Source organism: Chaetodon auriga, chromosome 8 (assembly GCF_051107435.1).
Source record: "Chaetodon auriga isolate fChaAug3 chromosome 8, fChaAug3.hap1, whole genome shotgun sequence".
Taxonomy (NCBI): Eukaryota; Metazoa; Chordata; class Actinopteri; order Chaetodontiformes; family Chaetodontidae; genus Chaetodon; species Chaetodon auriga.
Window position 1 is genome coordinate 22,132,822 of NC_135081.1, and position 17,456 is coordinate 22,150,277.

At 37.8% G+C, this 17,456-nt stretch overlaps 1 protein-coding gene across 1 annotated transcript; it reads right to left on the minus strand.

The window, feature by feature from the left end:
- Positions 1–182: 182 nt before the first annotated feature.
- Positions 183–16,993, minus strand: LOC143324370 (uncharacterized). Its single transcript, XM_076736759.1, has 19 exons — positions 16,897–16,993; positions 15,651–15,786; positions 14,752–14,806; positions 13,908–14,191; positions 13,170–13,212; positions 12,861–12,904; positions 11,698–11,983; positions 11,340–11,383; positions 10,079–10,364; positions 9,440–9,487; positions 9,063–9,106; positions 8,177–8,456; positions 7,948–7,991; positions 6,646–6,925; positions 6,200–6,243; positions 5,441–5,717; positions 3,189–3,217; positions 657–903; positions 183–253 (listed from the first exon to the last, which is right to left on the minus strand). The coding sequence occupies exons 3-19, from the start codon at positions 14,771–14,773 to the stop codon at positions 183–185; spliced, it is 2,373 nt and encodes a 790-aa protein (XP_076592874.1). The 5' UTR covers positions 14,774–14,806; positions 15,651–15,786; positions 16,897–16,993.
- Between the last annotated feature and the right edge of the window lie 463 nt (positions 16,994–17,456).

A 17,456-nucleotide genomic window follows, 5' to 3' on the forward strand; every position in this document is an offset into this window, starting at 1 on the left:
AAGCATTCAGTCATGACAATATTAACTAATATTAAACACATTAGCCACAATCATACACTTAATGGAATCTGATTTTAAGATGAACTACCTCCTCGCTTCTACAGGAAATGTGACTTTTTTCCCACCGTTTTACTGTCAAGGTAAAAATACTGTTAAACCTGAAACATTACAGGAAAACTGTGTTAAGTGTATCTGGTGTTACTCACGTTATAAAGTGGTCGTAGTGGTCGGGGTATTTGAGACTGACGTTCCTCTGAGAAGAAAGAAAACAGAATTAAAGAAGATTCAAATGTTAAAATTGTGTAAAAATAAATAACTTACAATGCTGTCAAACTACAACTCCAATTCCACAGAGGTGAGACGCTGTGTAAAATGTAAGTGATAATAAAATGTAATGACTACCAAACCCTTTTAAAATATTTAAAACTGACAAGCTTTATTGGTTTTTGTTAAATACATTCATTCTGAATTTAGTGCCTGCAACACTTTTCAAGAAAAGTTATTTTCATTAATGATTTATTGATCCGTGCTCCCCATTTTTAATATTCATATTGGTGATGACAGAGTTTGCACTCAAAAACCATAATGTATTGTTAGATATTTTTAAGATACATGTGGTTTTGTAACGTGACGTTTTTTTGTCTTCTTTGTCTTACCTTCAGTACTCTTCATCTCCTTTAAAGCCTCCCTGATCACCTCCTCAGACTCTTTGCCGTAGGTCTCCACCAACACCTCCGTTATTTCACCTTTGTTTGCCACCGCCATTCGGCGTCTTGGGATTTCTGGGAGGCCTTTCTTCATTGTAACGTGCTGCAGAAAATGCTTGAATTCCTGGAGCTCCACATAACTTAAATTTTCCAGTGTTTCCAAAAGCCTCTCCTGAAGCAATATCGTGTTTACTTCCTGGTGGATTCAAAGTCATCAGAGGACATTTATAAATGATGAAACAGTTTCTTTGCATCAATGTATGCATTTCAGCCAGGAGAGAATTGTAATAACTATTATTAAACACATTCAGCAGAATCATACATTTAGCGAAATCTGATTTTAAGATGAGCATAAAAACTACAGTGACTACAAAGCCTGTGTTGAGCTCCGCAGCATCATCACGACACAGTATGACTCACTTTATGTATTTCTATGAACTGGTTAATAGTAATTGTGCTTTACTGACTTTCTCTCTCTCTGACACTGCTACCAAAAGCAGGAATGAGAATCCATGTGTGGTTCCTTCTTTGATTTTTCTGACTCTTTGCTAAGCCCCGCCCTCCTTAGTTACTGTTGCTATGCCTGATGGCAGACTTAGAATTGTAATTTTGAGAGATTTTCTAAACACTTGGCGTTCGATTCCTCTCAGAAGTAAACAGGAGCAGGCTTGTCTTTGCTTCCTGATGACAGTGGATTTTATCGACTACAATGATGAGATTTTGTAAGTGTAGCTAGCTAATGTAAGCTAATGCTAATGTTTAAAATTTATGAGTCAGCTGAGACGTCCACCTCCAGCTGAAGGTTTCTATGTGACACACAGACACATGACACAACTGGTGCCTAGTTAAAATTACTAGGCTATGATTGGACAGCTGTTGTTTGGAGGCGGGGCTAATAGAAATGAAAATCAAATCTTTTTTTTTTAAATTCCACTCATCCCACCTAATTCAAAAGAATATTTTTATGCGGCACAATTGAGATAAGTAGTCTACTGGTGCTCCTCGGACTATCAGGCAAGTTGGAAACGAATTGAAGAAAAGATAGGCAAATACAAACCTCAGCCGAGACTAGTTATTAAAGAAAATGTGAACCAAAAGTGCAATAACCAAATTACAGAAGAAACTTTAAAAATATGGTGAGAGATTGTAAAAGGACATCAAACTTCTGATGTGGCCTTCTCAATGCCCTAGTTTTCAACCGGCGGCTCTTGATAATACATTTCCAAGGTGGAATGAAAAGGGAATGACTGCTCTTTGTATGCTTATCGAAGGCCTTTCTTTTAAATCATTTGAAACAATTAAAATTTTCAATTAGAAAACAGGGACATGTTTCCACATTTACAACTGAGAGATTGTTTCATAAAGAAATTAAAAATGAATTATAGGCGAAGATAAAGGAGGTTGTTGCAGTTCTGATAGGAGCATACAAACGAACTACCTCAAAGATTGTCACAAAGCTATATAAAGGTCTCCAGAAAAGTAATGGCCACAATTCTTTTTATATAAAATCTAAATGGGAATTAGAAATGAGTATAAGATTGCCAGAGGATGCGTGGCACTCCATGTGTAAATCATCTTTTTGGATAGAAGAATTTATCTAGCTTCTTTCTAACACCACACATTACTGGTAAATATCTGGACCCAAAACAATACTGTTAGAGGCAGTGTGGCCATGGAGACGCCACTCATACCCATACTTTCTGGTCATGTGTAAAGATACAACCTTTCTGGGACGAAGTGAATGAGACTCTGGGAAAAATCCTGCACTATATTATTCAAAGAGATCCCAAAAGAATGTATTTGGGAGTCATACCTGAGAAAATAAAAGAACAAGGAGATGCTTATTTATTCAAGGTCTTGATTATTGCATACAAAAAGGTCATCACAAGGAATTGGATGAAAACTGATCGCCCGCTACTTGGACATTGGATGGACATTATGGACGAAAGTTACACCATGGAAAGTCTAACTCACCACTTAAGGCTGGAGATGTCTACCTTTCATCAAAAATGGAGGAAATGGACAGCATTTAAGGAGCCTGAAGCAGAATAATCAGACTATGTGGACCTTTTTGTTAACCACTTGCATAATAAGGAGTAAGAACTGCCCCTCTTGTTCTTTTGTTCCTTTTTAAAAAAAACAAAAAAAAACAAAACAGTTGTAAAGAAATAATTATCTTGAACTCTTGAACCATGCTATGTTGAAAAATAAAGTTAAAAAAAAAATCCACCCATCCCTTTTAGAAAGAAAAACGCCTTGTATTTCAATTTGGATTTTTCTATTTTCAAATAAAAATCAAATGATCAGGACACACAGAACAATGAGCCACCTGATAACATCTTCTCCTCGCTTCTACAGGAAAATGTGATATTTGTAGTTAAAAAACTTTTTCCACCTTTTTACTGTCAAGATAAAAATAATGTTAAACCTGAAACATTACATGAAAACTGTGTTGTGTTAAGTGTATCTGGTGTTACTCACTTTATGGAGTATTTGAGACTGATGTCCCTCTGAGGGGAATGAAAACAAAATTAAAGAGGATTCAAATGTTAAAATTGTGTAAAAATAAATAATTTACAATGCTGTCAAACTACAACCCCAATTCCAAAAGGTGAGATTCTGTGTAAAACGTAAATGATAATAAAAAGACAAACTTTATTGTTTTTTGTTAATATACAATCATTCTGAATTTGGTGCCTGCAGCTGGGACAGGAGTATGTTTACCACTGTGTCACATCAGCTTTTCACAATCACGTGTGTGTTTTGCTCACTGTCAGCAAAACTAGTGAGCTTGTGGTGGCTACAATGCTTCAAATATGGATGTTGTTGCAAAGAAGCTACAAACTGTAAAAGGAGGATGCTTCGCACACATCTTCAACCCGGAAACACTGAAGATCTATACAATCAGCACAATTTCAGGGTGGACAACTGAGCCTTATTGAAGGTGGTCACGATCTCCCCTTCTGTTCCTGAGTTATGGTGTTGCATAATGGCCAAAAAAGTGTTTCTGCAGAACCTTATGATGTCACAGTGAAGTTGGCCTTTGACCTTTTAGATATAAAATCACATCATATTAACCCATAAGACATTTATGTGAAATTCTGTCATAATTAGAATAAGAATTCTTGGGTTGTGATCAAAAATGTGTTTGTCCCTCAAAACAGCCACAGAAGTAAAATTAGCAATATATATTGCTGTTATATTATGGCGTGAAGTAAATCATGGTGCCACGACTGTAGCCTCAACATAACCTGGTCTCTGCAGCAATGTTAGCTACCTTGTTTGATTGCTATTGACAGGAATTTTGCTGAGCAAAATTTTTTTGACAATACATGTGTCAATGCAGGGTTGACGGTTGAATAAAAAGGCACTGAATAAATATATTTATCTACATTTGTGTTGCTGCTCTCTGGACAGAGAAAGACACACACACACTGAGGTGGCTGGTATGTTTCTTGACCACAGCTGTATTGAACAACAGTGTTTGTGAGTTTTTGTTCCCTCTATTGAATATTATAGAAGGGTTAACATTGCTGTTGCTGACTGAGCACGTGTTAGCTGGTGTTAATGATTACGTGATTCGCTAACTGTAATAATATTTTAGAAAGCATGTTAGTCATGCAATGCATTACTTTGTTGCTGAGGAAGAGTATGTATGTTACTGTAACACGTTACCTTTGTAATCCTAATCCTCAACACTATTCTTTGTATTATCATGTCCGTTCTTAAAGCAGAGCTGCCTGAGGGATGGAAGGTCACAGCATTCTGTGTTGGTTTTCAGCTTGGCCCCTGATGTGCAAAGATTTCTCCAGATTCTCTGAATCTTTTAAGGATGTTATGGATTGTACATGACTAAATACCTAAACTCCTTGAAGATGTGTGCTGAGAAATGTTGTCGTTAAACTGTTGGACGATTTGCCCACATTGACTTGCATCATCCCTCCATCCTCACTTGTGAACAACTGAGCCTTTCCAGGATGCTCCTTTCAAACACAACCATGATGGTATCACCTGTTACCAATGAGCCTGTTTACCTGTGGAATGTTCCAAACAGGTGTTTTTGGAGCATTCCACATCTTTCCCAGTCTTTAGTTGCTCCTGTCCCAAAATGTTTGTTGAAATGTTGAAATGTTGAAATGTTTTGCTGCATGAAATTCAGAATAAGCAGATATTTACAAAAATCAATGAAGCCGATGAGAAAATACTTTATATTGTATTTGTACTGTTTTCAAACAAGTAGATGTCAAAAAAGATAAGCAAATAATCACATTCTGTTTTATTTATGTTTTATGCAGCATCCCAACTTGTTTGGAATCAGGGTTGTATAATATTCACTCAGTCAGAGAGGCATGGATTCAAGTCAGTGGTAATTTGTGAGGTCAGAGTATTTGGCCACGATGCACTGTGTTATGCTGTAAACTGTACCTAATATTTCCCTCTAAATAAGGCTCAGTTGCTTTTAAAGAAACTAAAATACAAAGAATTCATGGCTGCAAAATGACACCAAAATCTACTCAGTTGTGACATCACATGATGAAAGTCAAAGAGGCTGGATGCAACTCTGATTTCTGCAGAGAGAGTAATGAAGGTGGTGTTGTTGCATTGCCCCCTTTTCATATTCTCAGTGGTGATTCAGCAAAGGTTGAACCCATGCTGATGTTTTTACTATGAATTATAAAATCTATTCATTAGACATTTATGAGATTTATGAGTTTTTGTCATCTTTGTCTTACCTTTGAATCGTGAACTGGTCTGTGACAACATCTGCACCAGGTCAGTCCTGTTCATATCCAGGAGAACCTCCTTGGTCACGTCCACAGACTGCTGACCACAAGTCACTACCATTGCATCCACAAAGTGAGTCCTTTCTGGCCAGGTCCTTTGTCTCCATGAGATTTGTGGGAGGCTCTTTTGGAAGCAGGTGAACGGCAGCAGCCAAATGAATTTCTCCAACTTCCTCTCACTCAATTTGTTGAGTGTTTCCAAAAGAATCCTTTTAACAGCTGCAACCTGAAAAATTCAAAGGATACGTTAAGCAAATGTGTAAATTCTCAACTGGGAAACTTAATGATTTATTCCTTTGCATTTAATCAGTGTCAGTGTTTTGAATGTAGATTATGGACGTTATAAGATTTACATTTATTTCTGATTCTAATTATCTTGTTTTCTTTACAAACACAAAGTATTGTCCTGAACGTGTATCCGTTCCTTTAGCAACTTCAAAGCAAAACATGATTCCCTTTAACTTTGGTAATTAGAACCATCTAATCCACCCACATTCTTTCTTTTTATTCTGCTAAACATTTAATATTCCCATCATAAAATCAGAGGGGGATAACATTATTAGTTGAGAGCTAAACCGGAACATTAGCACAACCATCCGATCTAAGACGTTTGGGTCGGCTGCTATCATCGTTTATAGTGTTCAAAATGAAGAGAGTTTTCAACCTGCATTTATTGAATGAAAGCTGTGATTGTAAAGTCAGACTCACTCTCTCCAACAGTGTAGGTTGATGTTCACCCGCAGAGTGTTTCTCTGAGGAGAAAAGAAATTTAAATGGACTCAAAGGATTCTGATCTACTGACACACACAGGGTATAATCGAAGTTTAATAAGACTCAGTCACTTTAAAAGGAAATAAAATTAAAAGACTTCACTTCAAAATGACACATCATGAACATTTCCACACTCTAAAGCAATCCCATCCAAACGCCATGCAACTAATACTAAACTCATTAAACGTATAACATCCAGTTTTTGTTGAGACTGTGTAATTAATGATTTGTTGATCCCTGGCCCCCGTTTTTTATATTTCACATTGGTGATGACACAGAGTTTACGCTGACTATTTATGAAGAATGATAAAATGTATTTATTAGATGTTTATGAGACACATGTGATCATGTAATGTCACAGGTTCCTGTCTTCCTTGTCTTACCTTTGGATCCTGAGCTGAACTCTGACAACCTCTGAACAAGATCAGTCCTGTTCATGGCCAAGAAAACTTCCCTGGTGAGCTCCACAGACAGTTGGCCATAGGTCTGCACCATCAGATCCACTGTGACTGCTCTGTCTGCTCTGTCTGCCAGCATGATGTTTGGGAGATGCATCCGGGGGACAATCAACTGCAGAAACCGTCTGAATTTCTTGTACTCCCAATCATGCAAAACACTGAGGGTTTCCAAAAGCAGCTCTTTAACAGCTGCCATTGTTGCTACCTGAAATTATCAATACATTCATGCGACATGACATATATTTGATCCACTGGGAAAATGGCAAATGTATCTCTTTGCACTTCATCGATGTTAGTGTAGATGTGGGTGTTACATTTGGTAGATACTGTCATTAATCAATAGTATATAGTCAATAGCAACTCCTTTCACAAACACTGAGATGAGTCACAGTGGCTCAAAGACACTTCATTACTGAACGTTTCCTGTTCTGTTCATTCAAATTTAATTCAAATTCAAATTCAATATTCCTTTATTTGTCCCGCGAGGGGAAATTCCAGGATACAGCAGCATCAGTAAAGATTAATATAAGAAGTGCAATGCAAATTAGAAACAAAAACAGTATATACAAAAGAGTGAGGATTTTAAATAAAAATAAAAATAAAGAAATTGTAAAAAATTGTAAGAGATTGTAGATAGTATTTACAGACTGTTATGTACATGTTTTATTGCACAGCTTATTGCCCAGACTATTGCACTGTTACTTGGAGCAGTTTTTATTGTACAGTCTGACAGCTGCAGGGAGGAATGACCTGCGATACCGCTCTTTCACACACTTTGGATGTAGCATCCTGTCACTGATGGAGCTCCTCAGTGCAGTGAGTGTGTTTTGGAGGGGGTGGGAGTCATTGTTTGTCATGGAGGACAGCTTGGCTGTCACCCCCCCCCCCCCCCACCTCCTAAAGAAACAATAAAAGAGAAGAAAAACTAGAGAGCTGCTGTAACAGGCTGCCCCTCGTACGGCGCCACTACCACTTTTCAGTTTAGTGCTCTGAGGGATGGCATAAGGTCCAATAAACACATGTTTCTGATGGATATACTTTACTCTTTAGTGCTAAAGAGAAGCCGTTTCCTCATCTCATCCTCAGTGGTAACAATGTCATACAGCATTACTGTTGGATAAAATCACTGCTAAACAGCTCAAAATGTTCCAGATGATGATAACTTGTGACTTGTGTCTGTTGAATGAAGGCCGTGTTGCATGAATTCAGACACGTGACATGACTCACCCTGTGGATCAGTGCAGAGCGCCGTTCATCTGTAGAGTGTGTCTCTGAGGAGGAGAAAGTGGTTAGAGCCAGTCATGAGCGACTTACCTAACATCTGACAATAAACACTGTCATCAGCCAATGTCGTGTCTTCTCTCTGCATTATGGGTCTTATTATTTACAAAAAAAGAGAAGAAGACATAGCTTATATTTTTATGTTTTTAACATGTTCTTGTCTCTGTTGTCTTACTTTCAACTTCTAAGTTGCTGTCTGACAACCTCTTCACGAGATCAGTCCTCCTCATCTGCTTTAAAACCTCCGTGGTTGTCTCCACAGACTGTTGGCCGAAGAGCAGCACCATTGAAAACACTGCGTGCTTCATGTCTGATATGTGCAGTGGAATCATTGGGCCGATTAAGAGACGTCTGTGTAAGTTAGGTTGACTCAGGAGGACGTTCATGAACAACCTGCTTCTCAAATCTTTCAGTGTTTCCAAAAGCAGCTCGATAACAGACACCATCGCTTCCACCTGGTGATTTTAAAGGAAAAGTTCATGAGACAAGAGTCCAAGAGTTCTGTTCACATCTCATGTATTTTTTAGAAATGCTTTAGAAGTACGAGTACATCAGCCACATCACATAATGATAAAACTGATCATATTCATCCTATTGATCACTTATATCTGTTTTAAGAACCATTTGTCTGTGAATACATTTCTCTAGTAACATAAAGGTTCATGACTTTTGATTTTATGATGTGCTTCAGACCTTCCTCATGTGAACACAATCTGAATGCAAATGAAAATGTAGATTTGTTCATCATTTATATTAATCAAGATGAAGATGATTTTCTATTTTCTATTGAAAAAGAGCAATGGATATTTTTCAAGCATTCTTTTCTGAATATATTTTTTTAAATTAATGGTTTGCCCTATTAGATGTCAGAGAGTGCCTGTTTCAAAGAGATTTGGTTGACAGTGATACAAAACAGAGAAAGAAGAGGATCTTCACAATTGAGAAGCTGTAACCAGAGAAGGCTGTTTGGCATTTTGCCAGATGAAGGACTTAAATGGTTAATTGATTATCAGAATGGTTTCGGCCTCAGTTTAAGGTCAGACAGGTGTGACATTACTCACCCTCTGGGTCAGTGCAGGCCCATGTTCATCCACAGAGGGCTTCTCTGAGGAGAAAGAAAACAGAAAGACTCTGAATGATTGATTTAACACCAGGCTTTATGGTCAGACACCGTCACACTGTAAGAATTCTAATATTAAACATTAAATACAAAATGAACAGAAAACTCACTGATGAGTAGCATCATCAAAATCAATAACCAGTTTCACCTGATGAACACCGTCTTATTTTCTGTTAAACTCTGTGTTAAAGGTTCACACACTGAAATGTACATTTAAAAGCTACATGACTTTGAGGAAAGTTTATTCTTCATTCAATTAATAATATTTTTGCTGCATGTTATTAGTTCTGAAGTGTCTTTTTGGAATAGCTCACCTACCTCCCTCTGTGGTATTCACAGCAGATGCTTCAGCTGACGATCCTGCAGCTGCAACACATTTAACGACACTTGTAACTGGAAAAACAAAAACACTCTGTGTAACCTTTACTTCACCTGACACCTACAGTGGATGACTTTAAAATGCACAAATTCCCTGGATCAAAGAACATGTGGCCCAATAAAGAACATTTTCAAAGAAAAGATGTTGAGAGATCTTTCAAAACAACATTTACAAAAAAGGACCAACGTCAACAGACGAGTGAACCTCTCAATCGTTTAAATCAAAATCCAAAACATTCACCTGTGAGGGAATCGTTGTCTAGTTTAACATTTAGTTCTTATTTTGTATGCACAAATGCAATGAGTAAGTTAAATCAGACAATACACATTCCCTTATTTTCAAGATGACAGACAAATAAATGTGTGAAGTGTCTGTTGTTCAGTTCTTGTTGAGTCTGTGTCTTAGAGGTGGTGATTCAGCTCTTTGGGACTTGTCACGGCAGACCTGTGGGGTGTTGCTGCATTGCTTTATTACTAGAAGCTACAACTAATATTTGCACCACAGTTAAAAAGATTTCGTCACCACGTCTATTTATCTATTATTAGAAATGAATGTGACAGTTATTTTCTTTTTCTTACCTTTGGGTCCTGAGCTGGTCTCTGACAGCCTCTGCACCAGATCAGTCCTCTCCATGTCCATGAAAAGCTCCATGGTCACCTCCAAAGACTGCTGACCACATGTCTCCACCATCAGTTCTGCCAGTCCACTTGCATCACCTGCCTGCCACAGTTGTCCTCTTAAGTTGTGAGGGCTCCTCTGGAAGAGTGTGAACTGCAGAAAAAACTTGAAGTCCTGCTGCTCATCCAAACTCAAGTTCATGAATGTTTCTGAAAGCAACTCTCTAACAGCCACCAATGACGCCACCTGGAAAATGTATGTTCAGAGTGAAAATGTGTTATTTCTTCACTGGGAAAATGAAACAGTTACCTTTTGGCATCAAATCGATTCCATTATTTTAGACATTTGAATGTTTTAAGACATGTTTTTCTACAAGATCACCTGAAAGAAGCAAAATATTTCATTTATGTTATGTTATGTTGTGAATTCTTCACGTTCAGAAACATTTATGCTGTTTGATGTTTTAGTCATTTAGGTGACCAAGTCATAATAATGGAAATAATGATCGAGTCATTATCTGGACTTGGTCATTTATTTAGAGATACTAAGACATTATTTTGAGAAATTAACACATTATTTTGAGATACTAAGGCACTGTGAGAAAGTTTTTCATGATAATGATTTAAGGGATCTTTTTTCTATCACACTGGAGAAAAAGATCTTTTTTCTTTGTGCTTCGGTACAAAAACTTGAGAACTGTGCAGCGTTATGTTGTATCGTTTGTTCTACTCATACTGGTTTCATTTTGCAAGTACAGAGCTTAAATCCAACCAATGGCCGGAGCCCTGTAGTGCTCAATTTTCCAACAAACCAGTTTCAGGGGTCCAATCCCCAACATGTTATTTGCCTTAACTATGTGCACTTGTTTCATTTCAGTTCAGTGAGTCTTTACTGCATTTTGCTCTCATTTAGGGTCACGTTAGTTTCTTTCCTCTCTTCTCTGCAGGAAGCCTGTCCTGGCCACCACACAGCCTATTTTCTCAATTTCATGTCTGGCATTTTGTTTGATTCTTTGAAAAACTGTTTAAAATACAATGACTTGGTGAAGAAAACAGTTCTGAGATCAACTTCATCTCATCAATTTAAATCAGGATTTTAGTAATATCAAGATGATCCATTTTATCATCATCTGTCAGAGTTAATGTTGATGTGATTTCAAACCTGCATCTTCACGAGTAAAAGCTGTGCTCTGCATGGTCAGACAGATATGACGTTACTCACTTTGTGGATCAGTGCAGGCAGGCGTACATCCACTGAGTGTTTTTCTGAGGATAAAGAAAGAAAATAAAGGAAATCAAAATGATCATTGACATGTACGAAGGGCTCAGTACACAATTATACTCAGAGCTCATAAACATTTACATACTGTATATCTGTCACTGATATTTTACCCCAATAAATCTTTTCATACTTAACATTCGTCATAAGATGTATTTTGTAAACCTGATCATGTCTACTTTTCTCTACATTACAGATTCTGTTATTTATAATGTAAAGAGGAGACATAGATTCTAACCTTATGAGACACACTTTAAGGACCAATTTCATAATTTTAACGTTTCTGTCTTTGCTGTCTTACTTTTGGCTCCTGAGGTGGTATGTGACAACCTCTGTACCAGATCAGTCCTGCTCATACGCTTTAAAATCCCCATGGTTTTCTCCACAGACATTCGCCCGTTGAGCTGCACCATTAAAAACACTGTCATCTGCAAGTCTGTTGTTCTCTGTGACCTCAGTGGGATGTCTGACTGAGGTCTGAGGGTGCCTGTTTTCCTGAGGTTTGTCCAGATCATCTCGAGCTGCCTGTGACTCAAATCAGCCAGCGTGTCCAAAAGCAGCTCTATAACAGACACCATCGTTTCCACCTGGTAAATTCAAAGGAAACGTTCATGAGACGAAAGTGAAATTTCTCAGCGAGGATGATTCAACATTTTTCTGTTCAAATCTCATCAAATGTGGACCTGGTGAGAGTGCATCAGCCATATCACATGAGGTAACAATATAATTGCTAATATTTGTCCTGTTTAGGGGCGGCACGGTGGCGCAGTAGGTAGTGCGCGTGCCTCACAGCAAGGAGGTCGCTGGTTTGATCCCTGGGTCGGGCAGGGCCTTTCTGTGTGAAGTTTGCATATTCTTCCCGAAGCACTCCGGCTTCCTCCCACAAATTAGGTTTAGGTCATTAGGTTAATTGGTGACTCTAAATTGTCCATAGGTGTGAGTGTGAGTGTGAATGGTTGTTTGTCTGTCTATGTTGCCCTGCAATTGGCTGGTGACCGGTTCAGGGTGTACCCCGCCTCTCAACAGGCTCCAGCCCCCCGCAACCCCGAAAGGGATACGTGGGTATAGAAGATGAATGAATGTCCTGTTTAGTACAAATACCTACTTGAAACTTGATTTTACATCTGAGTGGCTGTTTGAAACACATATTTTTTTTTCTTTTAAATGTTGTGATTTTTTTTCTGTATAAGTTAAAATACAGAAGTATAAGTTATAAGTTAAAAAAACAAATCGAGAAGCATGTACTTCATACTCCCACACAGGTAGATGTAACACAAATTCTCGACATAATTGGTAAATAACTTTCATGCTTGACCTCATGTGAAAATTATGTCACTTGATCAGCCCAATTCTGTGAGAAAACTTTCTGAGAGGAAGAAAACTGATTTACGTCATCAGTTTTAATGTTTTCAGTCTTCATCAGCTTAATAAAAGCTGCATCGTGTGAAGAGTGATGTAACATACTCTCTGGATCAGTGAAGGCTGCTCTTCATCAACAGAGTGTTTCACTGAGGGGAAGAGAAGTAAAAAAATACCTTTTAGGACTTAACATCAGGCTTCATGAACAATTAGAAAAGTGACATTTTTAACAGTGACACAAAAATTCTAATATGCAGAGCTACTTAAAGATTGTCCATAAATGCTGAATGGTTTTGAATGTGTTTGTCATTGCAATATGCATGAAATTAAAAAATGTTACCCCAGCTGGTGTATTTTTACGTAATAAAATACAAAATGTCTGTCACTGTTTTGTGTTTTTCTGCTTTGCCTTACCTTTGGTTCCTGGGCTAAGGCCCTTGGCTGTCACTGTTGCTCTCTGGAGTATTGAAAGGGCATGTTATCATATCAGTATTATGCAGGACAGGATATATGCAGTTCATCTGATCTATGACAATGATTGGAAACTGATCTCTTTGCATTTTATTAATTAATTACTTAATTAAACAGAATTACTGACATGTGTTTCTTCTTGTTTATTCTTCTTTATTTCATCTTTAAAATCAGACTTGACCTAATTTAGTGCTGTGCCAGAAAGCTGCAGTTTAGGTGTAGCAACACAATGGCTGAGATTTGGACAAAATCAATATTTACATTACCAGAAAGTAGTTTTTGTCAAAAAAAAAAATTTCAAGTGAAACTCTGAAAAACTCAGCAGGTGATTTTTGAGCATCACTGAAATCAGATCATAGATCATGTAGGTATGAAAATATTGTACCTCCAGTAGATTTTGAACGTATTTCACAGGGTGTCACTCCATTAAACCAAACAACGGTGACTGAAGAAACATTTTCCAAATCAAGAAAGTGCAGTTAAATAGCTGTTTTCTTTTGTTTTTAAGTTTGACTTCCATTCAAAATATTATATTTATAAACTGTACATCATATTCACTTAAAATCTGATCCTCAGTTGTATTCATCATTTGATTCTCTTAAACAGTGATTATATGTGAGGCACAATAATCTATCCACACTTCCGTTGTGGAGTGCTTTATATAACTGAGAATTTACTCACTTGCATGGCTAGGATTAGGCTAGCTCTTCTCTCGAGGTCATCTATTAGATGCGGCTCATTTATCTTCAGGATTTTGTAGAAGATTTCTTTTCCTTGAACTCCACTGGACTCCAGAGGCCCAATGAGGAGCGCCCTCATCCTCTCCTGAGAGGCAGGCAGAGCCATGATTGCATCATAACTCTCTTGCTGGATGACTTTTTTATCGAGGAGCTCATCCAAAATGGGCACGACATTCTTCACCCTCTTAATGAGCTCAATCCAATGTTCATCCACAAAGTGCTCGTCTGAGGAAAGAGGGAATCTAGCATTACTGGCTTGCAGTTGTGTGCCTCCACCAGCCAGTGAAGCCACCAGCTGAGGTCCCATTGACCTTAGACCACCAAAATTGAATCAGTACATCTTTGAGTCCAAGTGAATGTTTTTGTGTCAAATTTGGAGAAATTCCCTCAAGGCGTTGTGCTCACGAGAATGGTGCGTATGCACGGACATCTCCGTGGACGGATGACCCAAAACGTAATATGTAACTTGTAACTTGATAACTCGTATGTTTTTATATTACAAATGTAGATGATTCAAACTCATCAAATATTATAAACAGACAATTCATGCTTTAAGATAGATTTTGTAAGAGCAATTTCTATAGTTAAATTGTGTATTGCAGTCATGGAGGCAGTTTTAACTGCACGTTAAGCAACTAGTTAGCGTTGCTCATTCGCAACAGATATAAACTTGACTGAACTTGGAAATAAGCTTTACAGTCAGATTCTGTATTCATGTTTGACTCGTTCTAGACGACCTGAACCTGAGTAACAGGCATTTAGTGAGATGCCTGTGTACGTAATACCTGAGCAGGAATGTTCTGCCATTGTGTTCAGTTGCTGCTACTGAGGATCAACCTGCTGTGAGAAAATTATAGAAAGAAAAATGTCATAACAATGAATTGTTCTTATACTTGCAACTCTGCTGTCTCAATAAACAAAATGTTATCTTTTTTAAAAATCAGAACACCAAGAAAGCAAGAAAAAAATAAATCATTAAAAATCAAAAATCAATTAAAGAATTTCCACCAAGCAAAATGTCAATCAGAAAAAGCTTTTTCTGACACTTCTCTGTCTGTGCTGTAGCAAAAAGAAGCTGCAGGAGAAGCACATTTCACACAGTGAGCGCCTGATACACACCTTTGATCCACCATAAAGGTACAAAACAGTGTGTGGTAGAATAAGCTGCAATTATGATCTAGCTCAGCCTCAACTAAGACACAGTTTAATAATTCAGATAGGACAACACAGTGATTGCAGATTACTATTTCTCATTTAGTCTAAAATATGTAAGAAAAGAGTGAAAAAGGCCCATCAGTATTCCCTAAGTGCAGCAAATCCTCACATTTGAAAGCTTCAACCAGTGAATGTTTGGTATTTCTGCAATAAATTACTTAAATGATGATTTGTTATTAAAGTAGTTACTAATTAATTTTCTATTAAGGCCTATGTGTTCCTGTTCTACGGTCCAGGAAAAAAAAATCATTAAAAATTTCCTTTGAGGAGTGGTCCTAATCGGCTTTAGTGGCCAAGTGCGTGTGTACATGCAAGTAATCTGATTTATCCAATAACGGATAATAATGGCCAGTCAGTGAAGTGAGTCAGTTAGTGACACTATATGACTGGTAACTGTTCATCAAGGTGACAACTGTGGGAAGAAACTGGTTTCCAGTGAAACTGGAGTTCAGTGATCTGTAGCGCCTACCAGAGGCAAGAAACTGGAACAGGTTGTGTCCAGGATGAAAGGGGTCTGCAGGGATGCCTCCAGCCTGATTCCTCAGTCTGGACGTCCTGAAGGGAGGGCAGGTTGGCACCAACTGGAATCTGCTTCTAAATATACTCTAAAAAATGCATGCACAGGAAAAGTACTGTATGTAATTTTGTAATGAAAATTTTGATAGTTCACACATGTACCACAGCATGTAAGCTGTGGGTCCCAGGCACATTTGCATTAGCATACATTTAACTATATGAGGTGCTCCAGCAGCCTTAAAACCGACATAGCAGCGACACTTACTGTAGGAGCCATTCTTCAATTATGTTGTGCAAGTGCCTTTACTTTGACCACAAGGCTGCATTATTGTAGTTTTTGTCTCTCTGTTTAATGAGTAACCATTGGTAGTTTGAGTTGAATGGTGGTGGGGAGCACAACAGTTCTTACCGACAGCCAGAGGAAAGCCAGTGCTCTTTAAGCTCAACATCAACTTCAGGGTAAAGTTCTGTTTTGTATATATCCTTTTTCATTTATTTGCAATAAATGGGAACATCACCCAAAGAGAACAACTTTGAAAAGGACATTGTTATTTCTGGAATCGAGTTAAGACCAATCCTCAGGCCACCATTATGTGACTAAATTAAGTTTTTGTTTGATAGTCATCACACTTACTTTGTCATTAATGTTAATTTGCGTAGCATGGTCATGACACACACACACACACACACACACACACACACACACACACTCTCTATATCTCACGTTAACTGTCATTTTCTTGCTCACGTTCTGGTTTAACGTTAACTGTCATGTCCAAGCACTTTGAAAACCGTTACCTACCAGCTAGCTAACAAGCTGTTAGCTAAGTATAACATACCATTACTGTGGGCTTACAAAGAAGTTGAGATATGAAAGTGAAAGTAAAAAAAAGGTAAAATATTTTGTTAAAGCGACTCGTATCTTCGGTTGTTGGAGCTGAAATTGGTCCACTCATGTTCAGTAATTTCGTGAAATCATTTCTCGCTGTATTTAAATGAGTTTCACCTTGATGCACGGCTCTGCTCTCCGGTATTTACGGTAAATATTCTCGGTGAATTTAGAAAACTTACCGTCTCTCTCTCTCTCTCTCTCTCTCTCTCTCTCTCTCTCTCTCTCTTTTCTCGTCACTCTCTTCAGTGTTTCAATTTATTTGAGTATCTGAAAATAGAGTAAGTTTAAAATCCAGCCACACGTATACCTGTGGCTCGTTCTGCACCCTGAAGCCGAAGATAAACTAGTTTTCGTTGGTCCTCCGGTCTGAAGTCGTGTTCACTTCACTGCTCAGCCTCTTCAACCGTCAACGGCCATTTGACTGCTCAGTGTCAAGTCAAACACTGTGGCGGAAATGGGCTTCCATACGTCCATAAATCTGGGCTTTTAAAAAAAAAAAAATAAAAAAAAATAAATATATATATATATTTTTTTAGGAGTTTAACTGCATATTACGTCATAGTAAAACATCCACAATATGTATGCTGGTCAAATGTGAGGATAAATAAAAAAAACTTTAACGGTACTTATTATTATTATTATTGTTGTTGTTGTTGTTGTTGTTGTTGTTTGTTTGTTTATTTCTTAAATTTTATTTATTTTCAGTCCTTAAACAGCCTGGACTTCAATATCAAAGCAAATGCAGCTTTTCACTACTTAAAAATCACATTTAACGATTCTGCATCTGGTGTGACGAACCACAGTGGACTTGAGGAGAAGAAGAAGAAGAAGAAGAAGAAGAAGAAGAAGAAGAAGAAGACTTCATTG